Consider the following 22,047-nt stretch of genomic DNA (forward strand, 5'->3'; position numbering starts at 1 on the left):
TGTTAAACATTTTGTATTGCATTATTGTTGTGTTACCTTGTTCTACCTCAATGCACTGTGTAATGAATTGATCTGCAGGAACAGTATGGAAGACAAGATGTTGTTACATCTACCGATGTAGAAGCTGTCCTGGAGTCTGGTGGTGTGTGCTTTCTGGCTTTTGTATCTGCCCAAAGGAAGGGGGGGGGGGGGGGAGGGAATGCCCGGGGTGGGTGGGGGCTTTGATTCTGCTGGCTGCTTTACCAAGGCAGTGAGAAGTGTAGACAGAGTCCGTGGAGGGGAGGCTGGTTTCTGTGATGTGCTGAGCTGTGTTCCCAGCTCTCTGCAGTGTCACTGCTATACCAAGCCGTGATGCACGTGGACGGGATGCTTTCTTTGGTGCGTCTATCGACACTGGTGTGCATCACAGGGACACGCTGAAGGTCTACCCTCCTACGGAAGTATTGAGGAAACATGTTCTTCCTGTAGAAGTATTGCAATAAAGCTTCACTAGACCATTACCTGGGACAGTAGGTTTGATGTATGAGGAGAGATATCGACAATTAAGCCTATATTCGGCCAGTATTTAAGAATGAGGTGGAAACTTGACTTCACAATCTACCTTGTCATGATTTCCCACTTTATTGCGTACCCACACTGCATTCTCTCTGTGGCTGTTACACGTTATCCTGCATCGTTACTGATTTCCCTTGCTCTGCCTCGATGCACGGTGCAGTGAGTTGTTCTGTGTGAACCGTATGAAAGGATCAGCTTCATTCACCATCCACACTTGCATGACCTGAAACACAAACTCTATTCCTTCCTCCACAGATGCTGACTGACTAATAATTATTTCTAGTATTTGCTATTTCTGACTAGGTTGCTGTCCGGTCTCCAGAGCAGACAGGAACCTCGTGGTCTGCTATTTTTCCTGGGCAGACTCAGCACTTCTGTCCATCACGTCCATTTCAAGACCGTGGACTGAGAGAATCTCACAACAGGGATGGAAGTGCAATCAAATATCAGAGACTTGTGGGGAGACACCTCACAGGCCATTTGGCCCAAGGAATCCTTGCCAATCAGCAGCCACCATGTACTTTGTGCCTACAATGTGCAATCACGAGGGAGGCCCACCACAATCTTTACTTTAATAGAAGGTAAAGTCTGTCTTGTTACCCAACACTCAAACAAACTTCTACAGATGCAGTGTTGGAAGTACTGTGACTGGTTACGTCACCGTCTGTGATGGCCGTCTGAATGTAAGGAACTGCAGAGACTAGTGGACTCACCCAATAGATCAGGGGCACCCCCCATGATTGTGTCTACATGGTGCAGCACAGTAACACAGCAGTTAGCACAATGCTAAGCAGCATTGTCTGAAAGATCGGGTTTTGATTCCCACCACTATCCGTCAGGTGTTTAAAATATTCTTCCCCATGACCACGTGGATTTCCTGATTTATTAAACCCCGGTGGCTGCGGTTATAACTAATAATCAAAAATCTCCTTATTTTAGATTATATAGAGAAACACGCCAAGGTTGTCCTCTCAGTCCTCTATTATTTAATTTGGTTTTAGTACTACTTGCTATTGCTCTTAAGGATTCTAATTCTGTGCAGGGTATTAAGAGAGGGGATAAATTACATAAGGTTTCGTTATATGTGGATTACATTTCAGACCCTAGGAAATCTATCCCTTTTATGTTAACTATATTTACGGAATTTAGTATTTTTTCTGGATATAAAAGTGAATTATTTCCTATTAATAACTATTCTGATTATTATGATCAAATACCTTTTAATATTGCTAAAAACTATTTCACTTATCTTGGTATTAAAATTACTAAAAATTTTAAAGACCTATATAAGTATAATTTTTCCCCTCTAATTGAGTATACTCAACAAGCGCTTTCTAAATGGTCGCCTATGTCGATGTCATTGATTGGTCGAATAAGTGCTATAAAAATGGTTATTTTACCGAAATTTTTATATACATTTCAAGCAGTTCCTTCTTTTGTTCCTAAAATATTTTTTGATAAAATATATTCTATGATTTTGTCTTACATTTGTAATATTCAAACCTCTAGAGTGAATAAACTTTTATTGCAAAAATCAAAAAAGGATGGAGGACTGGTGCTACCAAACTTTAGATTTTATTATTGGGCAATTAATATTCATTATATCACTTTTTGGATTCATGGTATAGATAACCAGGACTGCCCTTCATGGTTACATTTGGAGGAAAATTCGGTAACGGGGTTTTCTTTAGCTTCTTTATTAGGAGCTCCCCTTCCTTTTTCCCTCTCTAGAATAGGTAGACAAGCTCTCAATCCGATTGTTAAACATACTTTAAAAATCTGCTTTCAGTTTTGTAGATTTTTTGAATGAAACGATTTTCTACATTCTAGTAATATCTATTCTAATTTTTTTCTTTCAACCATCAACTCTGGCGAAAGCATTTTTAACATGGAAAACTAAGGGAATAAAAACTGTTTTGGATTTGTTTTCAGAGGATTGTTTAATGTCTTTTTTTGCAGTTAATGGATAAGTATGATATATCCAGTACACTTTTTAAAGATATTTACAAATTAGGAATTTTTTACGTGATTTTTTACTGAATTATCCCTTGGCTTACCCATTAAATTTGGTTTATGCTATTTTTCAGCTTAAAACATTTCAAAAACGATTAATAGCTATTATTTATAAACAGTTAATGAATGCTCGCATGTAGCCTAATGATAAGGTTAAACGTGCTTGGGAAATAGAAATTCAACATTCACTTTCGGACGATCAATGGAGTAAAATTAATAATTCATCTATCTGTGCACGTCATTTCTTAATTCAGTTTAAGATAGCACACAGGGCCCATGTGTCAAAAGATAAATTAGCGCATTTTTTTCTAATATAAGCCCTATTTGTGACAGGTGCAATGCAGAGGTGGCTACTCTTAACTCATATGTTTTGGTCCTGTGTAAACTTGAGTAATTTTTGGAGGGATGTGTTTAGAATATTATCAAAAGTTACAGGTGTGGATTTATAACCCAACTCACTCACGGCAATTTTTGGGATTATTCCAGAGGAAACAGGTAGAGTTTCTGCTTCTGCTCAACATGTGATAGCCTTTTCAACTTTACTGGCTAGGAGAGCTATCTTGTTATACTGGAAAGATTCTAATCCACCTACTGTTTTTAACTGGCTCTCCTCTATTATATCCTGTTTAAGTTTGGAGAAAATTAGAAGTCGGACCTTTGATACACCTTTTAATTTTGTGCAAGTCTGGTGACCCTTTATTCAGTATTTTCATAGGAAAAGTTTTTCCTTATCCGCGAAGGTTCAGAGGTGACTGGAAGGATGTTTTCTTTCTTCTTTTTTCTTCTAATTTTATCCTGAATTGGACTGCCCAATCTTTCTTTTGTTTTAGGTTAGTTTAGCGGGGGGGGTTTTCTTCTTATATAATAAAATTTCCAATCTTTTTATCATGATTTGTCAAGAGAAGTTGTGGTTTCTTGCTTATATTATACATACAACAGCGTAATACTATACTCAATTGACTTTGACAATATATACCTTTTTTGCTGTTTATATGTCTTTTGTATTATGTGTTTAAACTCTGACGTGTAATTTTTTCTTTACTGGAAAATCAATTTAAAAAAAAGATTGAAAATGAAAATGGATTTCCTGCAGGTGCTCTGGCTTCCTCCCGTATTACAAAGCTCACAGAGGTACGAGAGAGATGTTGGCCAAAGTAAATAGAAAGGAGCTGCTGGCAGGGATGTGTTCCTGAGAGAAAATGAGGAATACTCAAAGTAAAATAGTATAACCAAGGCTGACAAGGGGAGTCAAAGCCATTGTAAAAGCAGAAGAAAGGGCACACAACAAAGCAAAAATTAGTGGGAAGGTAGAGGATTGGGAAGTTTTTAAAAACCTACAGAGAGCAACTAAAAAAATCATTAGAAGGGAAAAGATAAAATATGAAGCAAGTTAGCAAATAATATCAAAGTGGATAGTAATAGCTTTTTCAAGTATGTTAAAAATAAATGAGAAATAAGAGTGGATATAGGACCACTAGAAAATGAGGCAGGAGAAAGAAAAAACGGGGGAGAAGGAGATGGCTGATTGAGTATTTTGCCTCAGTCTTCACTGTGGAAGACACGAGCCGTATGCCCGATGTTGTAGTGTGTGAAGGAAGAGAAGTGGCTGCAGTTACTGTGTGTTCAAAAAGCTGTAAGACCTAAAGGTACATGTGACCCGGATCAGATGAACTGCACCCTAGAGTTCTGAAAGAGGTAGTGATACAGATTGTGCTGGCATTAGACATGATCTTTAAAAAAATCATTGGACTCTGGCATGGTGCCAGAGGACTGTCACTCCACTCTTTAAGAAAGGAGGAAGGCAGCAGAAAGGAAATTATAGACCATTTAGCCTGAGCTCAGTGGTTGGGAAGATGTTAGAGACAATTGTTAAGGACGAGGTGATGGAGTACTTGGTGACACAGGACAAGATGGACAAAGTCAGCATGGTTTCCTTTAAGGAAAATCCTGCCTGATGAACCTGCTGGAATTCTTTGAGAAGATTACAAGTAGGATAGATAAAGGCGATGCAGTAGATGTTGTACAAACCCCATTTCCAGAAAAGTTGGGATATTTTCCAAAATGCAATAAAAACAAAAATCTGTGATATTTTAATTCACGTGAACCTTTATTTAACTGACAAAAGTACAAAGAAAAGATTTTCAATAGTTTTTACTGACCAACTTAATTGTATTTGGTAAATATACACAAATTTAGAATTTGATGGCTGCAACACAACAAAAGTTGGGACAGAGGCATGTTTACCATTGTGTTACATCACCTTTCCTTTTAATAACACTTTTTAATCGTTTTGGAACTGAGGATTCTAATTGTAGTAGATTTGCAATTGAAAATTTTGTCCCTTCTTGCTTGATATAAGACTTCAGCTGCTCAACATTCCATGGTCTCCGCTGTCTGATTCTCCTCTTCATGATGTGCCATACGTTTTCAATAGGAGATAGATCTGGACTGGCAGCAGGCCAGTCAAGCACACACACTCTGTGTTTACAAAGCCACGCTGTTGTAGCCCGTGCAGAATGTGGTCTGGCATTGTCCTGCTGAAATAAGCATGGACGCCCCAGGAAGAGACGTCGCCTTGATGGCAACATATGTCTCTCTAAAATCCCAATATACTCCTCAGAGTCAATGGTACCTTCACATACATGCAACTCACCCATGCAGTGGGCACTGATGCACCCCCATACCATCATAGATGCTGGCTTTTGCACCTTTCGCTGATAACAATCAGGATGGTCATTTTCATCTTTGGCACGGAGAACTCGATGCCCGTTTTTTCCGAAAACTAGCTAAAATGTGGATTCATCTGACCACAGCACACGGTTCCACAGTCTTTCGGTCCATCTGAGATGAGCTTGGGCCCAGAGAACTCGCCAGCATTTCTGCATAGAGTTGATGTATGGCTTCCTCCTTGCGTAATAGTTTCAAGTTGCAATTCTGGATGCAGCGACGGACTGTGTTAAGTGACAATGGTTTTCCGAAGTACTCCCGAGCCCAGGTGGCTGTAATTGTCACAGTAGCATGATAGTTTCTTAGGCAGTGCTGCCTGAGGGCTCGAAGATCACGCGCATTCAACAGTGGTTTCTGACCTTGCCCTATACGCACTGAGATGTCTCTGAATTCTCTGAATCTTTTCACAATATTATGTACTGTAGATGTTGAAAGACCTAAATTCTGTGCAATCTTGCAATGGGAAATGTTCCTTTTGAACTGACTAACAATTCTCTCACGAATTTTGGCACAAAGGGGTGAGCCACGACCCATCCTTGCTTGCAAAGACTGAGCCTTTGATGGATGCTACTTTTATACCCAGTCATGATTCCTCACCTGCTACCAATTAGTCTGCTTAATGTGGAGTCTTCCAAACCGGTGTTACTTGAATATTCTGTGCACTTTTCAATCTTATTTTAACTCTGTCCCAACTTTTGTTGAGTGTGTTGCAGCCATCAAATTCTAAATTTGTGTATATTTACAAAATACAATTAAGTTGGTCAGTAAAACTATTGAAAATCTTTTCTTTGTACTTTTGTCAGATAAATAAAGGTTCACGTGAATTAACATATCACAGATTTTTGTTTGAATTGCATTTTGGAAAATATCCCAACTTTTCTGGAAATGGGGTTTGTATATTTGGACCTTCAGAAGGCCTTTGACAAGGTTTCACACTTGAGGCTGCTTACCAAGTTAAGAGCCCATGGTATTACAGGAAAGTTAGTAACCTGGTTAGAGTATTGGCTGATTGGTAGGAGGTAGCGAGTTGGAATAAAAGGCTCCTTGTTTGGTTGGCTGCCAGTGACTAGTGGTGTTCCGCAGGGTTTGGTGTTGGGACCGCTTCTTTTTATGCTGTATAAAAGTGGTCGCCAACCTTTTTAAGCCCAAGATCCCCTACCTCAGCCTTAGTGAAAGGCAAGATCGACCTACTAAATTGTTTAGACAAACGCATGTGCAGAAGGGACCGGAAGTGGAGCCCAGCAGCCCCGGCTTTCTGTAGTGGGAGTGTTGCTATATTACCATTATCTTAATTGGTATTACTTACTTTTATAATGCTCACATTACAACACCTTTAATTCTATGTTTCATTATTTAATTTTATTTCAACATGAAAAATAAATGAATAAAAATTGACTGTTGCACTCAGTGAGATGACTGGGGCTGAATACTTTCTGTTAGTTCCCTGAAGTTTGGCTCATAAATACAGACAGCCAGTCGGTCAGTGAGGTGTCTGTCAGTAAGACAGCTCCTGTACTTAGATTTCATAATTTTCATCTGTTGCAGCACGGCGCCCTCGCAAACCTCCTGACAGACTGAATATTTGAATGGACAGTTTCCTTTGTTAGACTGAATGTTGAACCTGCCAAGTTTTTCAGGTGTTTTGTATTGGTAAACTGTTACTGAGACACTAGTATAAGTTTCAGAGGTATTCAAGCTAAAGACACCCACTGTTTTGTCTCCCGGTTCTTTTACATTTGAGGAATGTTGGAATTTAAAGGGGAAGAAGTGTTGTAATGTGAGCATTATAAAGATAGGTTGATGCCGACTAGGATAAAGGTGATGTAGTGATGCTCCCATTGCGGAGAGCTGTTTGTGGGGAGAGGTTGTTTCCGGGTTGCGTGGTTTTGCTTCCAGTCTTTTCTGCCCGGTGCGCATTTTTCACTTTTTTCAGAATCTACTGGGAAAGTCTCTAAGATCGACCGGTCGATTGCAATCGACTGGTTGGTGACCACTACTGTATAGGAATGATTTAAATGTTGGAATAGATGGCTGGCTTTGTTGCCAAGTTTGCAGATGATACGAAGATTGGTGGAGGAACAGGCAGTGCTGAGGAAAAAGGTAGACTGCAGTAGGACTTAGACAGATTAGGAGAATGGGCAAGAAAGTAGCAAATGAAACACAATGTTGGAAATAGCATGGTCATGCACTTTGGTAGTAGAGATAAATGTGTGGACTATTTTGTATAAATCCAAAGACCTGAGATGCAGAGGGACTTGGGAGTCCTTGTGCAGGACACCCTACAGGTTAACTTGCAGTTGAGTCGATGGTGAGGAAGGCAAATGCCATGTTAGCTTTCATTTCAAGAAGAACAGAAGAGCAAGGATGAGGCTTTATAAGGCACTGGTGAGGCCTCACCTTGAGTATTGCAAACAGTTTTGGGCCCCTCATCTTAGAAAAGATGTGCTGGCATTGGAGGAGGTTTACAAGGATGATTTCAGGAATGAAAGGGTTATCATATGAAGAACGCTTGATGGCTGTGGGTCTGTCCTTGCTGGAATTCAGAAGGTTGAGGGGAGACCTCATTGAAACCTTTCGAATGTTGAAAGGCCTGGACAGAGTAGATGTGGAAAGGATGTTTCCCATGGTGGGAGAGTCTAGGACAAGAGAGTACAGCCTCAGGATAGAGGGGCATCCATTTAAAATAGAGACATGGAGACATTTCTTTAGCCAAAGGGTGGTGAATTTGTTGCCATATGCAGCTGTGGAGGCCAGGTTGTTGGGTGTATTGGCATCAAAGGTTACAGGGAGAAGGCCGGGAACTGGGGTTGAGGAGGAGAAAAAACATGATCAGCCATGATTGAATGGCGGAGCAGACTCAATGGGCCAGATGGTCTAATTCTGCTCCGATGTCTTACAGTCTTAGGGTTTAGGGTTAGTGAGATATGGGCATGTCATCTTGGCATTGGAAACATTGCGATTTGAAGGCTGCCAAGTACAACCCTCACTGATTTAAACTGATACAAACAATGCAGTTCACTGTATATTTCAACGGGCATGTGACAAATAAAACTAATCTTTATATTCCAGGAGGTGCTGACTCAAGAAGGTAAAACCTATCATCAAAGATCTCCACAACCCTGGTCATGCCATCTTCTCACAGCTACCATTAAACAGGAGGAACAGAATCCTGAAGTCCACACAACCATGTTCAAGAACAGCAACTTCCCTTCAACAATTCAGTCCTAGGCCAACCTTCATCACTGCGTCATTACAGCAACAGTATGGCCTCTGGTGAATCCCACTGTTAATTGTCATTTTCTTTTCAGTTCAACAATTATCTACTTGTATTTTATATAAATACTTTTATCCCAGTAATTACTTACTATGATTCCTCGTGCCTATAGTGTGCATAAGTTTAGTATGCCTCCAAATGGCTATACAAAGTGTAAATCTAGAAGCTTTGTATTGTATTAAGTGAATAAGTGCTTTTTATTGGTTGATTTTTACCTGCAGTATTGACTAAGTGCTTTCTAATTATTATTTTTACATTATAATGGAATATTTCTTATCTCTATGCGTATAGCTGTTTTTTTTGGCTAGGTGTCACATTCTTGAATCTTAGCTATCCCTGTTACTGTCTGTTCAGTTTCCTTCTGTTTTATGAACTCTTAATAAAACAATCATGAACAACAAGTTTTATGTCTCTAAGACAACAGGGGAATTTTTAAGTGCACAACAAAAGTGATAAGAATTTCCTCCCTTCCTCTGTTGTCTGAGAGAACCCCAATCAAGAATGGCCTAGTACAAGAACTTACGATGTGAACAATTGCCAGCAGAAGTTGTATTAAAATGTAAACACCACTCAAAACGACTACAATGCAAAGCTGCGGAAATTCATTCACAGGTGAAATTACAACACAGGCAGCACAGGACGCTGATCAAGTGCCAAAAACAGTGAACCCGAAAATTGGAATTACGAAAACAAAGTTAAAGTCTGTATCACAGATGAACCTGCAAGATATCCGAGAGTTCGATGCCCCGACGGGAAAAGTGGTTCCAGATGGAGAATTGTGGGAAAGTAAATGGTGATGGAGTATGGGGATATGGCAAGTCATTGACTGGTAGGCCTAACTACATTGCTTCCTGACCCAGCAGCACAGCAGATACACTCCATAGGACACGCTGGAGTGCGAAGTCGATCAACAGATTCAAAGTTCAGGACACAAGCTCGACAAATGTTGAAAGATGCATGACGTACCAGAAATGAAATCCTGGAGCAGTGGAAAGCTACCACAATTACGTGCACCTGTCCCATATGCTCAATTTTTACACTTAAGAAGTGAACAACATTTCTTTACCAAAGTGTCAAGGATACTGAGATGTGCTGCCAACAGTAGACAGGTTTTCAAGCTGGGTGGAAGCTATTCAAGCAAGGAGAGCTACTGACACACACACACAGCCAGAACTCTGATTAAGGACTATACTTCTAGATGGAGATTAACATGCCACTTTGACTCTGACCAAGGAACTCATTTCACTGGAAATGTTAGTCAAGCACTACGTCGACTGATGGACATTGAACGGTCTTTCCGTTGTCCACAGCTCCCAGAGTCATCAGGACAAGTCGAACAAATGAACGGACGCACTAAACAACAAATGAGAAAGTACCACGGTCTGCGGCTTTTCCTATGGTCTTGTGCAGAGGAACCCAAACAACTAAACTAAGTCCATACGAGGTGGTAGCAGGACTAGGAGCCCTCGATCTCAGAGAGGGTGACACACACACTATGGCAGGCAGTTTATTTAACAAGCTGTCCAGTCTGCTTCTCAACAGGTTTCTGCCACTTGGGAAGAACCAACAGGAGGAGGCTACCTGGTGAGTGGGTCCTGATAACATACCCAATTTGGCTGATCATACCCGTAAAGAAGCAGCTGAAACACATGAATCTGATGGATGGGATTTCTTTGATTGGATTCATTTGAGTCTCAGAAGCTGGGATTACTCAATATTACAAATCATAGTATTCATAGTATGCCTTATCATAATTTACATCTTTTTTTTCTTGTTTAAAGGCAATTATTAACAGAATAGGTCTAACTCGTGTAAGTGTGCCTACTAATCTGCCTAAACACGACATAATCTTATGAATAATTTGAAGTATACTTTTTGATATTTCATAATTTAAGTTTTTTGATTATTTATACGTAGCGTAGATAACAAGTATTTTTTGCCTCTTTCAGGTGTAATAATTCTAAACATGTGATTTAGAATTAAAGCTGGGATTGTTGGATCTGACTTTTTAATTGTCATTTTCCTTGCAGTTCAACATGCTTGTATTTTATATAAATACTTATATAAAACTATCTGCTTACTATCATTGCTGGTGGCTATAGAGTGTATAAGATGGCTATACAAAGTATAATTCTGGAAGCTTTGTACGGCATTAAGTGAATGTTTTTTTCATTGGTTAATTTTTACTGCAGTATTGTCTAAATTCTTTCTAATTGGATTATTAGTATCTAGATTAGAATGGATTTTTTCATCTCTATTGGTATAAAGTAACTGTTTTGTGCTAGGTACCATATCTTGAATCAGTGACAGTATCCCTGTTACTGTCTGTTCACGTTCCATCTGTTCCATCAACTCTTAATAAAATCACCTTGAAGAAACAAGTTTTATGCCTTGTTCCTGATTTCTTAAAGAATCTCGGATTAAAACACCAAAATCCATCATCACGCAGATCATTTTGAACTACAACAGACCAAACTATTTTTTTGCTGTAATTATGTTCTTGCTTGTAATAACTCGTGTACACTTTATGATAAATTAGCCTATTCACTTCAAGGTTTGTTGCTTTGTGTGGTCAGAGATGGTCTTCTGCACACCACTATTGAAATTCCTGGTTATATGAGACATCGTCACCTTCCTTTCAGCTTGAACCAGTCTGGCCATTCTCCTCTGACCTCTCTCATTAACAAGGTGTTTTTGTCCACAACAGCTGATCACTGGATTTTTTTTTTGTTCTTCTCAACATTCCCTGTAAATTCTAGACACTGTTGCCTATGAAAATCCCAGGATATTATCAGTTTCTGAGATATTCAAACCACACTAAAAATCTTTCCACAAAGTCACTTAGATCACATTCCTTGCCAATATGGATGTTTGATCTGAACAACTACTGAATCTCTTGACCATGTCTGCATGCTTTTACACATTGAGTTGACACCATTTGATTGGCTGACTAGATATTTGCATTAATTAGGTGTACAGGTGTACCTAAAAGTGGCCACTATGTGTATATTAACAATTTGGATGAGAATGTTGCTGGCTCACTTAGTACGCATGCAGTTGAGACCAAATTGAAGAAGTATGATGGATTTTGTGAAGCTAAGACGGGGCAGGACTTGCACAGAGAATGTGGAGCATTAGACAGAGAGACTTCGGAGTGTGTTTATAGAGTCGTAGAGCATCACAGCACAGAAACAGGCCCTTCAGCCTATATTCGTGCCAAACTATCAGTTTGCCTAGACCCATCACCTGCATCTGAACCATAGCCCTCCATACCCTTGCACTTTCCCAGAGCTCCCTTCAACGTTGCATTCAAACCCACATCCACTACTTCCGCCAGCTGCTCCCGTTCCACACTCTCACTACCCTCCGAGCGAAGATCCCCCTCATGTTCCCCTTTCTCCCTCAACCTATGACCTCTAGTTCTATAGTTCCTTCAAAGTGGCAACGAGAAAAGGTGCCAAAGAAGAAGCCATATGGCACGCTTAACTCCGTCAGGTGGGGCACCGAGTACAAAACCTGGGACAACATGGTACAGCTGCACAAAACCATACTGGAAATATTGTGTAGTCCTGGTTGCCATGCCCAGGAAAAACATGATTGAGATGGAAAGGTGCAGAAAAGATTCAGGAGGTTGCTGCCAGGTTTGGAGGACTTGAGTATTATGAAGTGTGGAATGAAAGCAGCTGAGGGATGGCTTTATGGAAATTTATAAACCCACAAGGGGTGGAGATGAGGTGGATATTCACAGAGTTTTCCTGAAGCAGTAGAGCACACCGGTGTAACATGAGAAGGGAAAAGTGCAGTACAGTAATTGGATTGTAACTCTCGCATATACTGAGGTACAGTGGAAAACTTCAGCTTGCATGCCATGTTTCTATTTAAACAGAGAGTTTCAGAGACAGTTATGGTGGTGGTGAAGCTGGACATAGTGATAGTTCATTTTGGATAGGTGAAGTTAGAAGAATATGGGCCAAATGCCCTTGGATCAGGAGTTGGACCAAAGGGCCTGTTTCATGCTGTTTAACTCTCTGACACAAGCTAGGCTGCAATATTTTAATTGCACACAAGTGAGACTGCAAAAGGAGCATTCAAACTTTTGACCAATTTCTGAATACCAGACTTGACAGAAGTATTATGGATCTAGAGATTTGTTATCGGAATTCAGGATGAGGGGAGACATGATAGAGGTATACAAGATATTAAGAGGAACAGAGTGGACAGCTAGCGCCTCTTCCCCAGAGCACCACTGCTCAATACAAGAGGACATGGCTTTAAGGTAAAGGGTGGGAAGTTCAAGGGGGATATTAGAGGAAGGTTTTTTATTCAGAGAGTGGTTGGTGCGTGTAATGCACTGCCTGAGTCAGTGGTGGAGGCAAATACACTAGTGAAATTTAAGAGACTACTAGACAGGTATATGGAGGAGTTTAAGGTGGGGGGGGGGGTTATATGGGAGGCAGGGTTTAAGGGTCAGCACAACACTGTGAGCCAAAGGGCCTGTACTGTGCTGTACTATTCTATGTTATCTAAACATACCGTTGAAAATATTCTTCAATGAGCAAAGAAGTGCTTGGGAATATTTAATATGGGAGTTCAAACTGTCAATGGGGTATCATACAATTTTCAAGATGGACTGTTTACATTGGAAGAGAATTATTAAGCAGGTGGGAGTTTATCACCTCAGTCATTTATGTTCTAGTTGTGTGCTTTTTTATTCACTGTGCAACGGTAATGTAGCAGATTCATGACGTTATTGCAGTTTGGAGCATTAGAGTTAAATTCTGACCTCATCTATGGAATGCATGTGTGTTCTCCAGGTGCTCTGGTTTCCTCCCACAGTCCAAAGATTATCATTTAATAGGCGAATTGGTCACCATACATTGTCCTGTGATTAGGCTAGGGTAAATCAGGGGTTACTAGACGGCCCGGCTCAAAAGGCCTATGGCGTGCAGTATCCCCATAAATAAACAACATTGGGCAAAATGCTTCATATGAGCGAGAAACTAATGCGCCCAACGCGCATGCGCGCCAATACACCAGCCGTGTATCTGGAACCGGCCTGTCCGACTCCCCATGGAAAAAAAACCGGAAAATCGCTCTATTCCGGGCGGGGGTGAGAGCCAGGACTGTGGCAGTACGACCAGTTTCCGAAGCTCGGACCCAGTCTGCCTCAGTGGAGGGAGACAGGCCTGATTTAATGCACATTCACCACGAACTCCTACCTCCTGCCGATCCACCGGGCGTCCGCACGCGAGTGTTTCTGACACAATTTCCGGGTTTCGGCGCATGCGCACAGGAGTCCAATCCCACCAACGGCGGGTTCTAGGCTGCGCAGATTTGTGGGTAAAGAAGATGCCATAGTAACCCTCTGTACCCATTATCTGAGCTTTTCTACGACAGCTGACGTCCAGTAAATTGTTCACGCGGGCAACATAGCAACCAATTAAACACAGCAAGCTCCCATGGACAGTAAAGTAAAAACATACGTGAAAATCAAAATACATGCAGTCAAATTCGAATTTATTGTCATCTGCAAACGTTCAAAGTAAAATTCATTATCAGAGTACATACATGTCACCACATACAATCCTGAGATTCTTTTTCTGTGAACATACTTAGCAAATCTATAGAACAGTATCTGTAAACAGAGTCAATGGCCAACCAACTGTGCAAATGCAAATATAAATAAATAGCAATGAATAACAAGCATGAAATAACAAGATAAAGAATCCTTTACGTGAGACCATTGTTAGTGGGGCCACCAGACATAGAATGAGTGTAGTTATTCTTAGTTCAAGAGCCTGATGTTTGAGGAGTAGTAAATGTTCTTGGACCTGGTGGTGTGATTCCTGAGGCACCTGTACCTTCTACCTGACGGCAGCAGTGAGAAAAAAGCTTGGCCTGGGTGGAGAGGATCTTTGATGATGGATGCTGCTTTTCTACATCAACGTTTCATGCAGATGTGCTCAATAGTTGGGAGTGTTTTAACCATGATGTACTGGGCCAAACCCCTACATTTTGTAGGATTTTCCACTCAAAGTCATTGGTGTTCCCATATCAGGCTGTAATGTAGCCAGTCAGCACACATCTATGGAAGTTTGCCAAATTTTCAAGACATGCTGAATCTCTGTAGACTCCTGAGGAAGTAGAGGCATTGTTGTGCTCTCTAGCGTAGTAGAATACAAGTGTGCAGAAGTGCAACGCACAACCTGAAGCACTACTTCAGTATAGCAACACTGTGATCACACTGATCACTTTGCACAACAAAGGGCTTGTAATGTTTGTTCTAATTGTGTTCCTGCTTGTAAAAACCTGTGTATAGTTCATGTATAATTTGTGTTTTTCTTTGAGAATGCTGCTTATCAGTTGCTCCGTGCCTGTGAGAGTCAGTTTCCATTGCACTTGCACTTACATAAACACTCTATGGCCACTATTAGTTTCAGGAGTGGAACCCAGCTGCTTGAGCCTATCCACTTCAAGGATCGAAGTTTAGTATATTCAAAGAAGCTCTTCTGCGCACACTAATGTAATGCACAGTTAGTTTAGTTATTGTCACCTTCCTGTCAGCTTGAACCAGTCCAGCCATTCTCCACTGACCTCTCTCTTTAACAAGGCATTTTTGCCCACAAAACTGCCGCTCACTGAATGCTCTTTTTATTTGTTTCAGGCAACATTCCCAGTGAATGCTATACAGTACTGGGTGTGAAAATCCAGCATTATCATCTGCTTCTGATATACTCAAACACCTAGTCTGGCACCAACACTCATTCCAGCATCAAAGTCACTTAGATCACATTCTTTGCCCATTCTAATATTTGGTCTGTGCAACTAAACCTTTTGACTGTGCTTTTATGCATTTAGTTGCTGCAACATGTTTGGCTGATTAGTTATTTGCATTAATGAGCATTCAATGTATATTAACAATCTGGATGATAACGTACCTGGCTCACTTTAAAAGATTCAGTGGTGGGAAGGTTATTGAAGCAAATTCTGAGAACCAGGATCGACCTGCATTTGGACAGGCAAAGACAGGTCAGCATGGCAATCCACAGATGAAATCGTGCCTCGTGAATTGAAATGAATTTTTTGAAAAGGTGATCAAGAGGATTGATAAGGGCAGGCTAGAAGACGTTGTCTGCATACTACAAAAGAGGTAATGACGGGTTTACATGGCCACGATTGGCAGTCTAAACTGGAAGGTGAGATAATATGGGATAAGCGGTGAGTAACAAAATGAATGCAAAATTGGCTTGGTGGAAGGGGCCGGTCTGTGCTAGTTGTTTTATAGATTGGAGACCTGTGACTAGTTAGTGCTGATTACAGCTGGGTCTACTAATGTTTGCCATATACAGTATATCAAGAGTTTGGATGAGAATGTTGTTGGCTTCCTTAGTAGGTTTGCAGTTGACACTAATTTGATGACATGGTGGAGAGGGTGGGTGGTATCCAGAACTTGAGGGCACAGCCTAAAAGTCGATCGGCAGCCTTTTAGAACAGAGGTAAGGAGGAATTTTTTTTTAGCCTGAGAGCAGCGAATCTGTGGAATGCCCTGCCGCATACTGTGGTGGAGGTCAAGTCCGTTGGTATATTTAAAGTGGAAGTTGATTGGTGAGGGCATCAAAGGATATGGCAAGAAGGCAAGTATAGGGGTTGAGTGGGATCCGGAATCAGCCATGATGGAATGGCAGAGCAGACTGGATGGGCCGAATGGCCTGATTCTGCTCCTTTGTCTTATGGTCTAAGATGCACAAAATACTGGAGGAACTCAGCAGACCAGGCAGCATCTGAGGAAAAGAGTAAACAGTTGATGTTTCCGGCTGAGACCCTTCATCAGGAGGTAAAATTCATCTGAAGGTAAAATTGAAGTTGTATTTCCCTCACTAAGGAGAAACAAATTTTACAAGACTAAGCAGTGAGTTACGGAGAATGAATAGGAAGCAGTTAATTGAATGGGTGTTGGAGCACTGGGAGACAGAGGGAACAGGTCCAGGATAAAGATGTTCAACCAAAGAGACCCGGACGACGAGAGGCAGAGTGGATGGAAGAAAGTGAAGGTGGGAAGGTTGTATTAGAGACCGAATGCTCAATATTGCAGTAAACACAAAGTACACAGCAGATGCTGTGGTCAAATCAAGACGTACAAAAGCTGGATGAACTCAGCAGGTCGGGCAGCATCCGTTGAAAGGACCAGTCAACGTTTCGGGCCGAGACCCTTCGTCAGGACTGAAGAAGGAGGGGTGCAGGGGCCCTATAAAGAAGGTGGGGGGAGGGTGGAAAACCAATCAGAGGAAAGATCAAGGGGTGGGGGAGGAGAAGCAGGGAGGGGATAGGCAGGAGAGGTGAAGAAGGAATGTAAGGGGAAAGCACTATGGGTAGTAGAAGAAGGCAGAATCATGAGAGAGGTGATAGGCAGCTAGAAGAGGAGGCAGAGTGAAAGCAGGATGGGGGAAGGGAGAGGGAGGGAATTACCGGCAAGTTGGAGAATTCGATGTTCATACCAAGGGGCTGGAAACTACCCAGACTCCTCAATTAAATTATCCTTTAAATATCAAATATGCGGGAAACAGACTGGGTGTTAAAGTTCAATGTGATTTATTCAGCATTTGTCAAGAACATTAAACTCCAATCATGGGCTGTAAACATTATCAGAATGAACCCAGACCAGGACAATGTCCATGGTCAAATCCTGGATATCATCAGTAGCAACAACAGGAGAATCCAGCTCCCACGGTCACTCATCGACTCACTGGTGAATCTGCAGACTGGATGACCTACTGACCCCCTCCCACACTTTGTCAAGTGAATGGCATCACCCTCGTCTGAAGTTGGTGATTCCACAGACTGGATTGTTTGGTGAACCCCTTCCCACACACAGGATAGATGAATGATTATTCTGTAGTGTGAACTCGCTGATGATTCTGCAGACTGGATTGTTGGGTGAACCCCTTCCCACACACAGGATAGATGAATGATTATTCTGTAGTGTGAACTCGCTGATGATTCTGCAGACTGGATTGTTGGGTGAACCCCTTCCCACACTCGGAGCAGGTGAACGGCTTCTCCCCAGTGTGAACTCGCTGATGATTCTGCAAACTGGATTGCTGGGTGAACCCCTTCCCACACTCGGAGCAGGTGAACGGCTTCTCCCCAGTGTGAACTCGCCGATGGTTCTGCAGATTGGTTGGGTGGGTGAACCCCTTCCCACACTCTGAGCAGGTGAACGGTCTCTCCCCAGTGTGAACTCGCTGGTGTGTTTTTAGGTTGAACGACTTGGTGAATCCTTTCCCACACTCAGAGCATGTGAATAACTTCTCCCCAGTGTGAATACGTTGATGGTTCTGCAGACTGGCTGCATGGGTGAATCCCTTCCCACACTCAGAGCAGGTGAACGGTTTCTCTGCAGTATGAACTCTCTGGTGTGTTTTTAGGTTATATGACTCGGTGAATACTTTCTGACACTCAGAACAGGTGAACGGCCTCTCTCCAGTGTGAACTCGCTGAAGATCCATTAACTTGTCAGACTGTGTGAATCCCTTCCCACACTCAGAGCATGCAAATGGCTTTTCTCCAGTGTGAACTCGCTGGTGTATCAGCAGGTTGCCTGACCGAATGAAACCCTTCCCACACTCGGAACACGTGAACGGCTTCTCCCTCGTGCGCACTCGCTGATGATTCTGCAGACTGGCTGGGTGGGTGAACCCTTTCCCAGACTCAGAACAGGTGAACGGCTTCTCCCCAGTGTGAACTCGCTGATGGTTCTGCAGACCGGATTGTTGGGTAAACCCCTTCCCACATTCCGAGCATTTGAACGGCTTTTCCCCAGTGTGAATACGTTGATGATTCTGCAGACTAGCTGAGTGGGTGAATCCCTTCCCACACTGAGAGCAGGTGAACGGTCTCTCCCCAGTGTGAACTCGCTGGTGTTCCATTAATTTGCTAGACCGTGTGAATCCCTTCCCACACTCGGAGCAGGTGAACGGCCTCTCCCCAGTGTGAATGCGTTGGTGTATCAGCAGGTTTTCTGACCGAATGAATGCCTTGCCACACTCCGAGCACGTGAACGGCTTCTCCCCAGTGTGAACTTGCTGATGATTCTGCAGGCTAGTTGGGAAGGTGAATCCCTTCCCACACTCAGAGCAGGTGAACGGCTTCTCCCCAGTGTGAAGCCGCTGGTGTGTTTTTAGGTTGGATAACTGGGTGAATCGTTTCCCACATTCCGAGCATTTGAATGGCTTCTCCCCCGTGTGAACTCGCTGATGATTCCGCAGACTGGTTGGGTGCGTGAATCCCTTCCCACACTCAGGGCAGGTGAACGGCTTCTCCCCAGTGTGAACACGCTGATGTATTTTTAGGTTGAACGACTGAGTGAATCCTTTCCCACACACCGAGCAGGTGAATGGCCTCTCGCCAGTGTGAACTCGCCGGTGTATCAGCAGATCAGATGACTGAATGAATCCCTTCCCACACTCTGAGCAGGTGAACGGCTTCTCCCCTGTGTGAACTCGCTGGTGTGTTTTTAGGCTGAAAGACTGGGTGAATCCTTTCCCACACACAGGACAGGTGAACGGCTTCTCACCAGTGTGACTTCGGCGGTGAGTTTCCAGGTGGGAAGGAGAAACAAATCTCTTCCCACAGTCCTCACACTTCCACGGTTTCTCCCCAGAGTGACTGATCTGGTCTCTTGTCAGTGTGGATGCTTGACTGAAGTCTTGCTCACACTCAGAACGCGTTGGCCATTTCTCTCCACTGTCAGTGGAACTTTCTGCTTCCACGTACAAAGTCTGCGGATGTTCAGAACCCAGCGGATTGAGTGACTCTTGCAGGCTGTGATCTGTTGTTTGGTTTGAGCTTCCCGTCAGTGAATCCTCCATTACTGACAACCTGTGAAATTAATTTAAATAGAGTGTGAGAGAGAAAGGCAAGTTCTGAAATTTAGACAACTGTGTCCACATCAGAGTGAAGCGATGCTGAAACTGGCAGACCATTATAATACACGTACCACCAAACTCAAGGTGTTATAAGACTAAAAAGTAATTTATTTAGGTATACAGGCCCTTAGGCCCAAAAATCACTGATTTAACCCTAGCCTAATCACAGGACCAAATAACCTGCCAACAAGTATGCCACTGGAAAGTGAGAGGAAACCCATGTGTTTACATGGTGAAACACTCAAGCTACTTACAGGTGACGTTGGAATTGAACTGTGAACTCTGATGGCCCGAGCTGTAATAGCATTGTGCTACTATGATGCTACCATGGTGCTCACTCTCTGGTGTCTTAAGTTGGACTCCTGACCTCACAGAACTTTGATATGACCTTGCACGTTATGGTTTACCTGCACTGCTCTTTTGTTGTAGTTGTTAAACACTTCGTAATTGCATTTAATTTTCATTTTTAGAATCTTTTTATTGGTACATAATCTTCCACAGCTATAAAAATGATACAAAACTTCAACAAATTAATATGCATACAATTAATAAAGCTGAAGAAAAAAAGAGATGATCGTAATATATGAAAATGGAAAAAAAAATTTATATAAGAGAAAGGAGGGAAAAAAGTACCCCAACTAAGAAAAAAACCCACTAACTACAAAAAAAAGGGGGGAAAACCCCATTAGGAATCAACCCCGGAGCAATACGTCTTACCATCATCTATATATATATATAAAGAAAAAGAATCATCAACCGCCAATTCGTGTTTATATAGAATAAGATTGGAAGGGAACCATATAAAATAATTCAAATTAAATGATAATATTTGGCAAAAAATCGATTCGGGGATCAAAAGTTCTACTTCTAATTTTTTCCAAACTGAGACGTAACATTACTTGAGAAAACCAGTCAATTAATGTAGGGACAGAGGTATCTTTCCATTTTAATAAAATAGCCCTTCTTGCCAATAATATAACAAGTGCAATTACATGTTGATCTGAAGATGAAATACCCTGAATATGATGCGGAACTGTTCCAAATAGAACAGTCAGTCTATTAGGTTGTAAATTAATTTTCAGAGCTTTAGAAATTGTAGAAAATAAAGATTTCCAAAATGATTTTAATGAAGAACATGACCAGAACATATGTGACGAAGTAGCTACTTCAGTTTTACATCTATCACAGTAGTTGTCTGTACTAGGAAATATTTTCGATAGTCTCTCCTTTGTTAAATAATAACGGTGAACAATTTCAAACTGAATTAAACAGTGATTGGCACATATAGAAGAAGAAATACCTTTTTCAAAACTCGCAACCAAAAAACCATTAACAAAGGTCATATTAAGTTCTATCTCCCAATCTTGTTTAATCTTTAGTGAGAGGTTCTCTTTTTGTAATAAAAATAAATCATAGATTCTACTAATGGAATCTCTCACTAAAGGATTCAACTTCAAAATGGTATCCAACAAATCAGATTCTTGCAAATATGGAAACTTAGATAAATATTGTTATAGAAAATGTCTAACCTGAAGATATTGCAGAAAGCGTGTATGAGCGAGAGAATATTTATTAATTAACTCTTCAAAAATCATCAATCGACTATCACAAAATAAATCTGTAAAAGAACGGATCCCTTTATTTCTCCATAGGAGAAAAATGGGATCGGTTATTGAAGGTTTAAATAAAAAGTTTCAATATAAAGAACTAGACAACTTAAGTTGTTTAAGATTTTTTTAAATTGTGAAACTGAAACCAAATCCATAAGGACTGTTTAATAAAAGGGTAAATATTTAAATTCAGAATCTTAAAGAGCTGTAAAGATAATGGAGCTCCTAATATTGAAGTTAGATAGATAGATAGATAGATAGATAGATAGATACTTTATTCATCCCCATGGGGAAATTCAACTTTTTTTCCAATGTCCCATACACTTGTTGTAGCAAAACTAATAACATACAATACTTAACTCAGTAAAAAATATGATATGCATCTAAATCACTATCTCAAAAAGCATTAATAATAGCTTTTAAAAAGTTCTTAAGTCCTGGCGGTTGAATTGTAAAGCCTAATGGCATTGGGGAGTATTGACCTCTTCATCCTGTCTGAGGAGCATTGCATCGATAGTAACCTGTCGCTGAAACGGCTTCTCTGTCTCTGGATGGTGCTATGTAGAGGATGTTCAGAGTTTTCCATAATTGACCGTAGCCTACTCAGCGCCCTTCGCTCAGCTACCGATGTTAAACTCTCCAGTACTTTGCCCACGACAGAGCAAATGTAATTGTTTAACAGCTTTTAATTCCAAATCAACCCAAACTGGTTTTTGGCTCTTGTCGAGCCAATATAGCCGAAAGCATAATTGTCAGATATTAACAGCCCAATAATACAGTCTTAAATTAGGAAGTGCAAGTCCACCATCTTTTTTAGATTTTTGTAAATGATACTTATTAATTCTTGGTCTCTTATTGTTCCAAATAAAGGAAGAAATAAGACAGCCAATTTGATCAAAAAATTTTTTAGTTAAAAAGATAGGTATATTTTGGAAAATATATA

General features: G+C 41.2%; 1 protein-coding gene and 1 pseudogene across 2 annotated transcripts in view; one reads left to right on the forward strand and one right to left on the reverse strand.

Moving 5' to 3' along the window:
• The window catches only part of LOC140716248 (uncharacterized), a 97,912-nt pseudogene that overhangs the window by 40,566 nt on the left and 35,299 nt on the right, over window positions 1-22,047 (forward strand).
• The window catches only part of LOC140716407 (uncharacterized), a 47,395-nt gene that overhangs the window by 5,903 nt on the left and 19,445 nt on the right, over window positions 1-22,047 (reverse strand). Inside the window, exon 2 of one of the 2 annotated variants that reach the window (XM_073029106.1) lies at window positions 17,565-19,447. In XM_073029106.1, the coding sequence (XP_072885207.1) occupies window positions 17,565-19,437 (1,873 nt within the window). In that variant the 5' untranslated portion in view covers window positions 19,438-19,447. Of the gene's footprint in view, window positions 1-13,788; window positions 13,828-17,564; window positions 19,448-22,047 lie in introns of those variants that run through there. The other variant, XM_073029107.1, reaches the window with a different exon arrangement.

This window comes from Hemitrygon akajei, chromosome 25 (assembly GCF_048418815.1).
Source record: "Hemitrygon akajei chromosome 25, sHemAka1.3, whole genome shotgun sequence".
Taxonomy (NCBI): Eukaryota; Metazoa; Chordata; class Chondrichthyes; order Myliobatiformes; family Dasyatidae; genus Hemitrygon; species Hemitrygon akajei.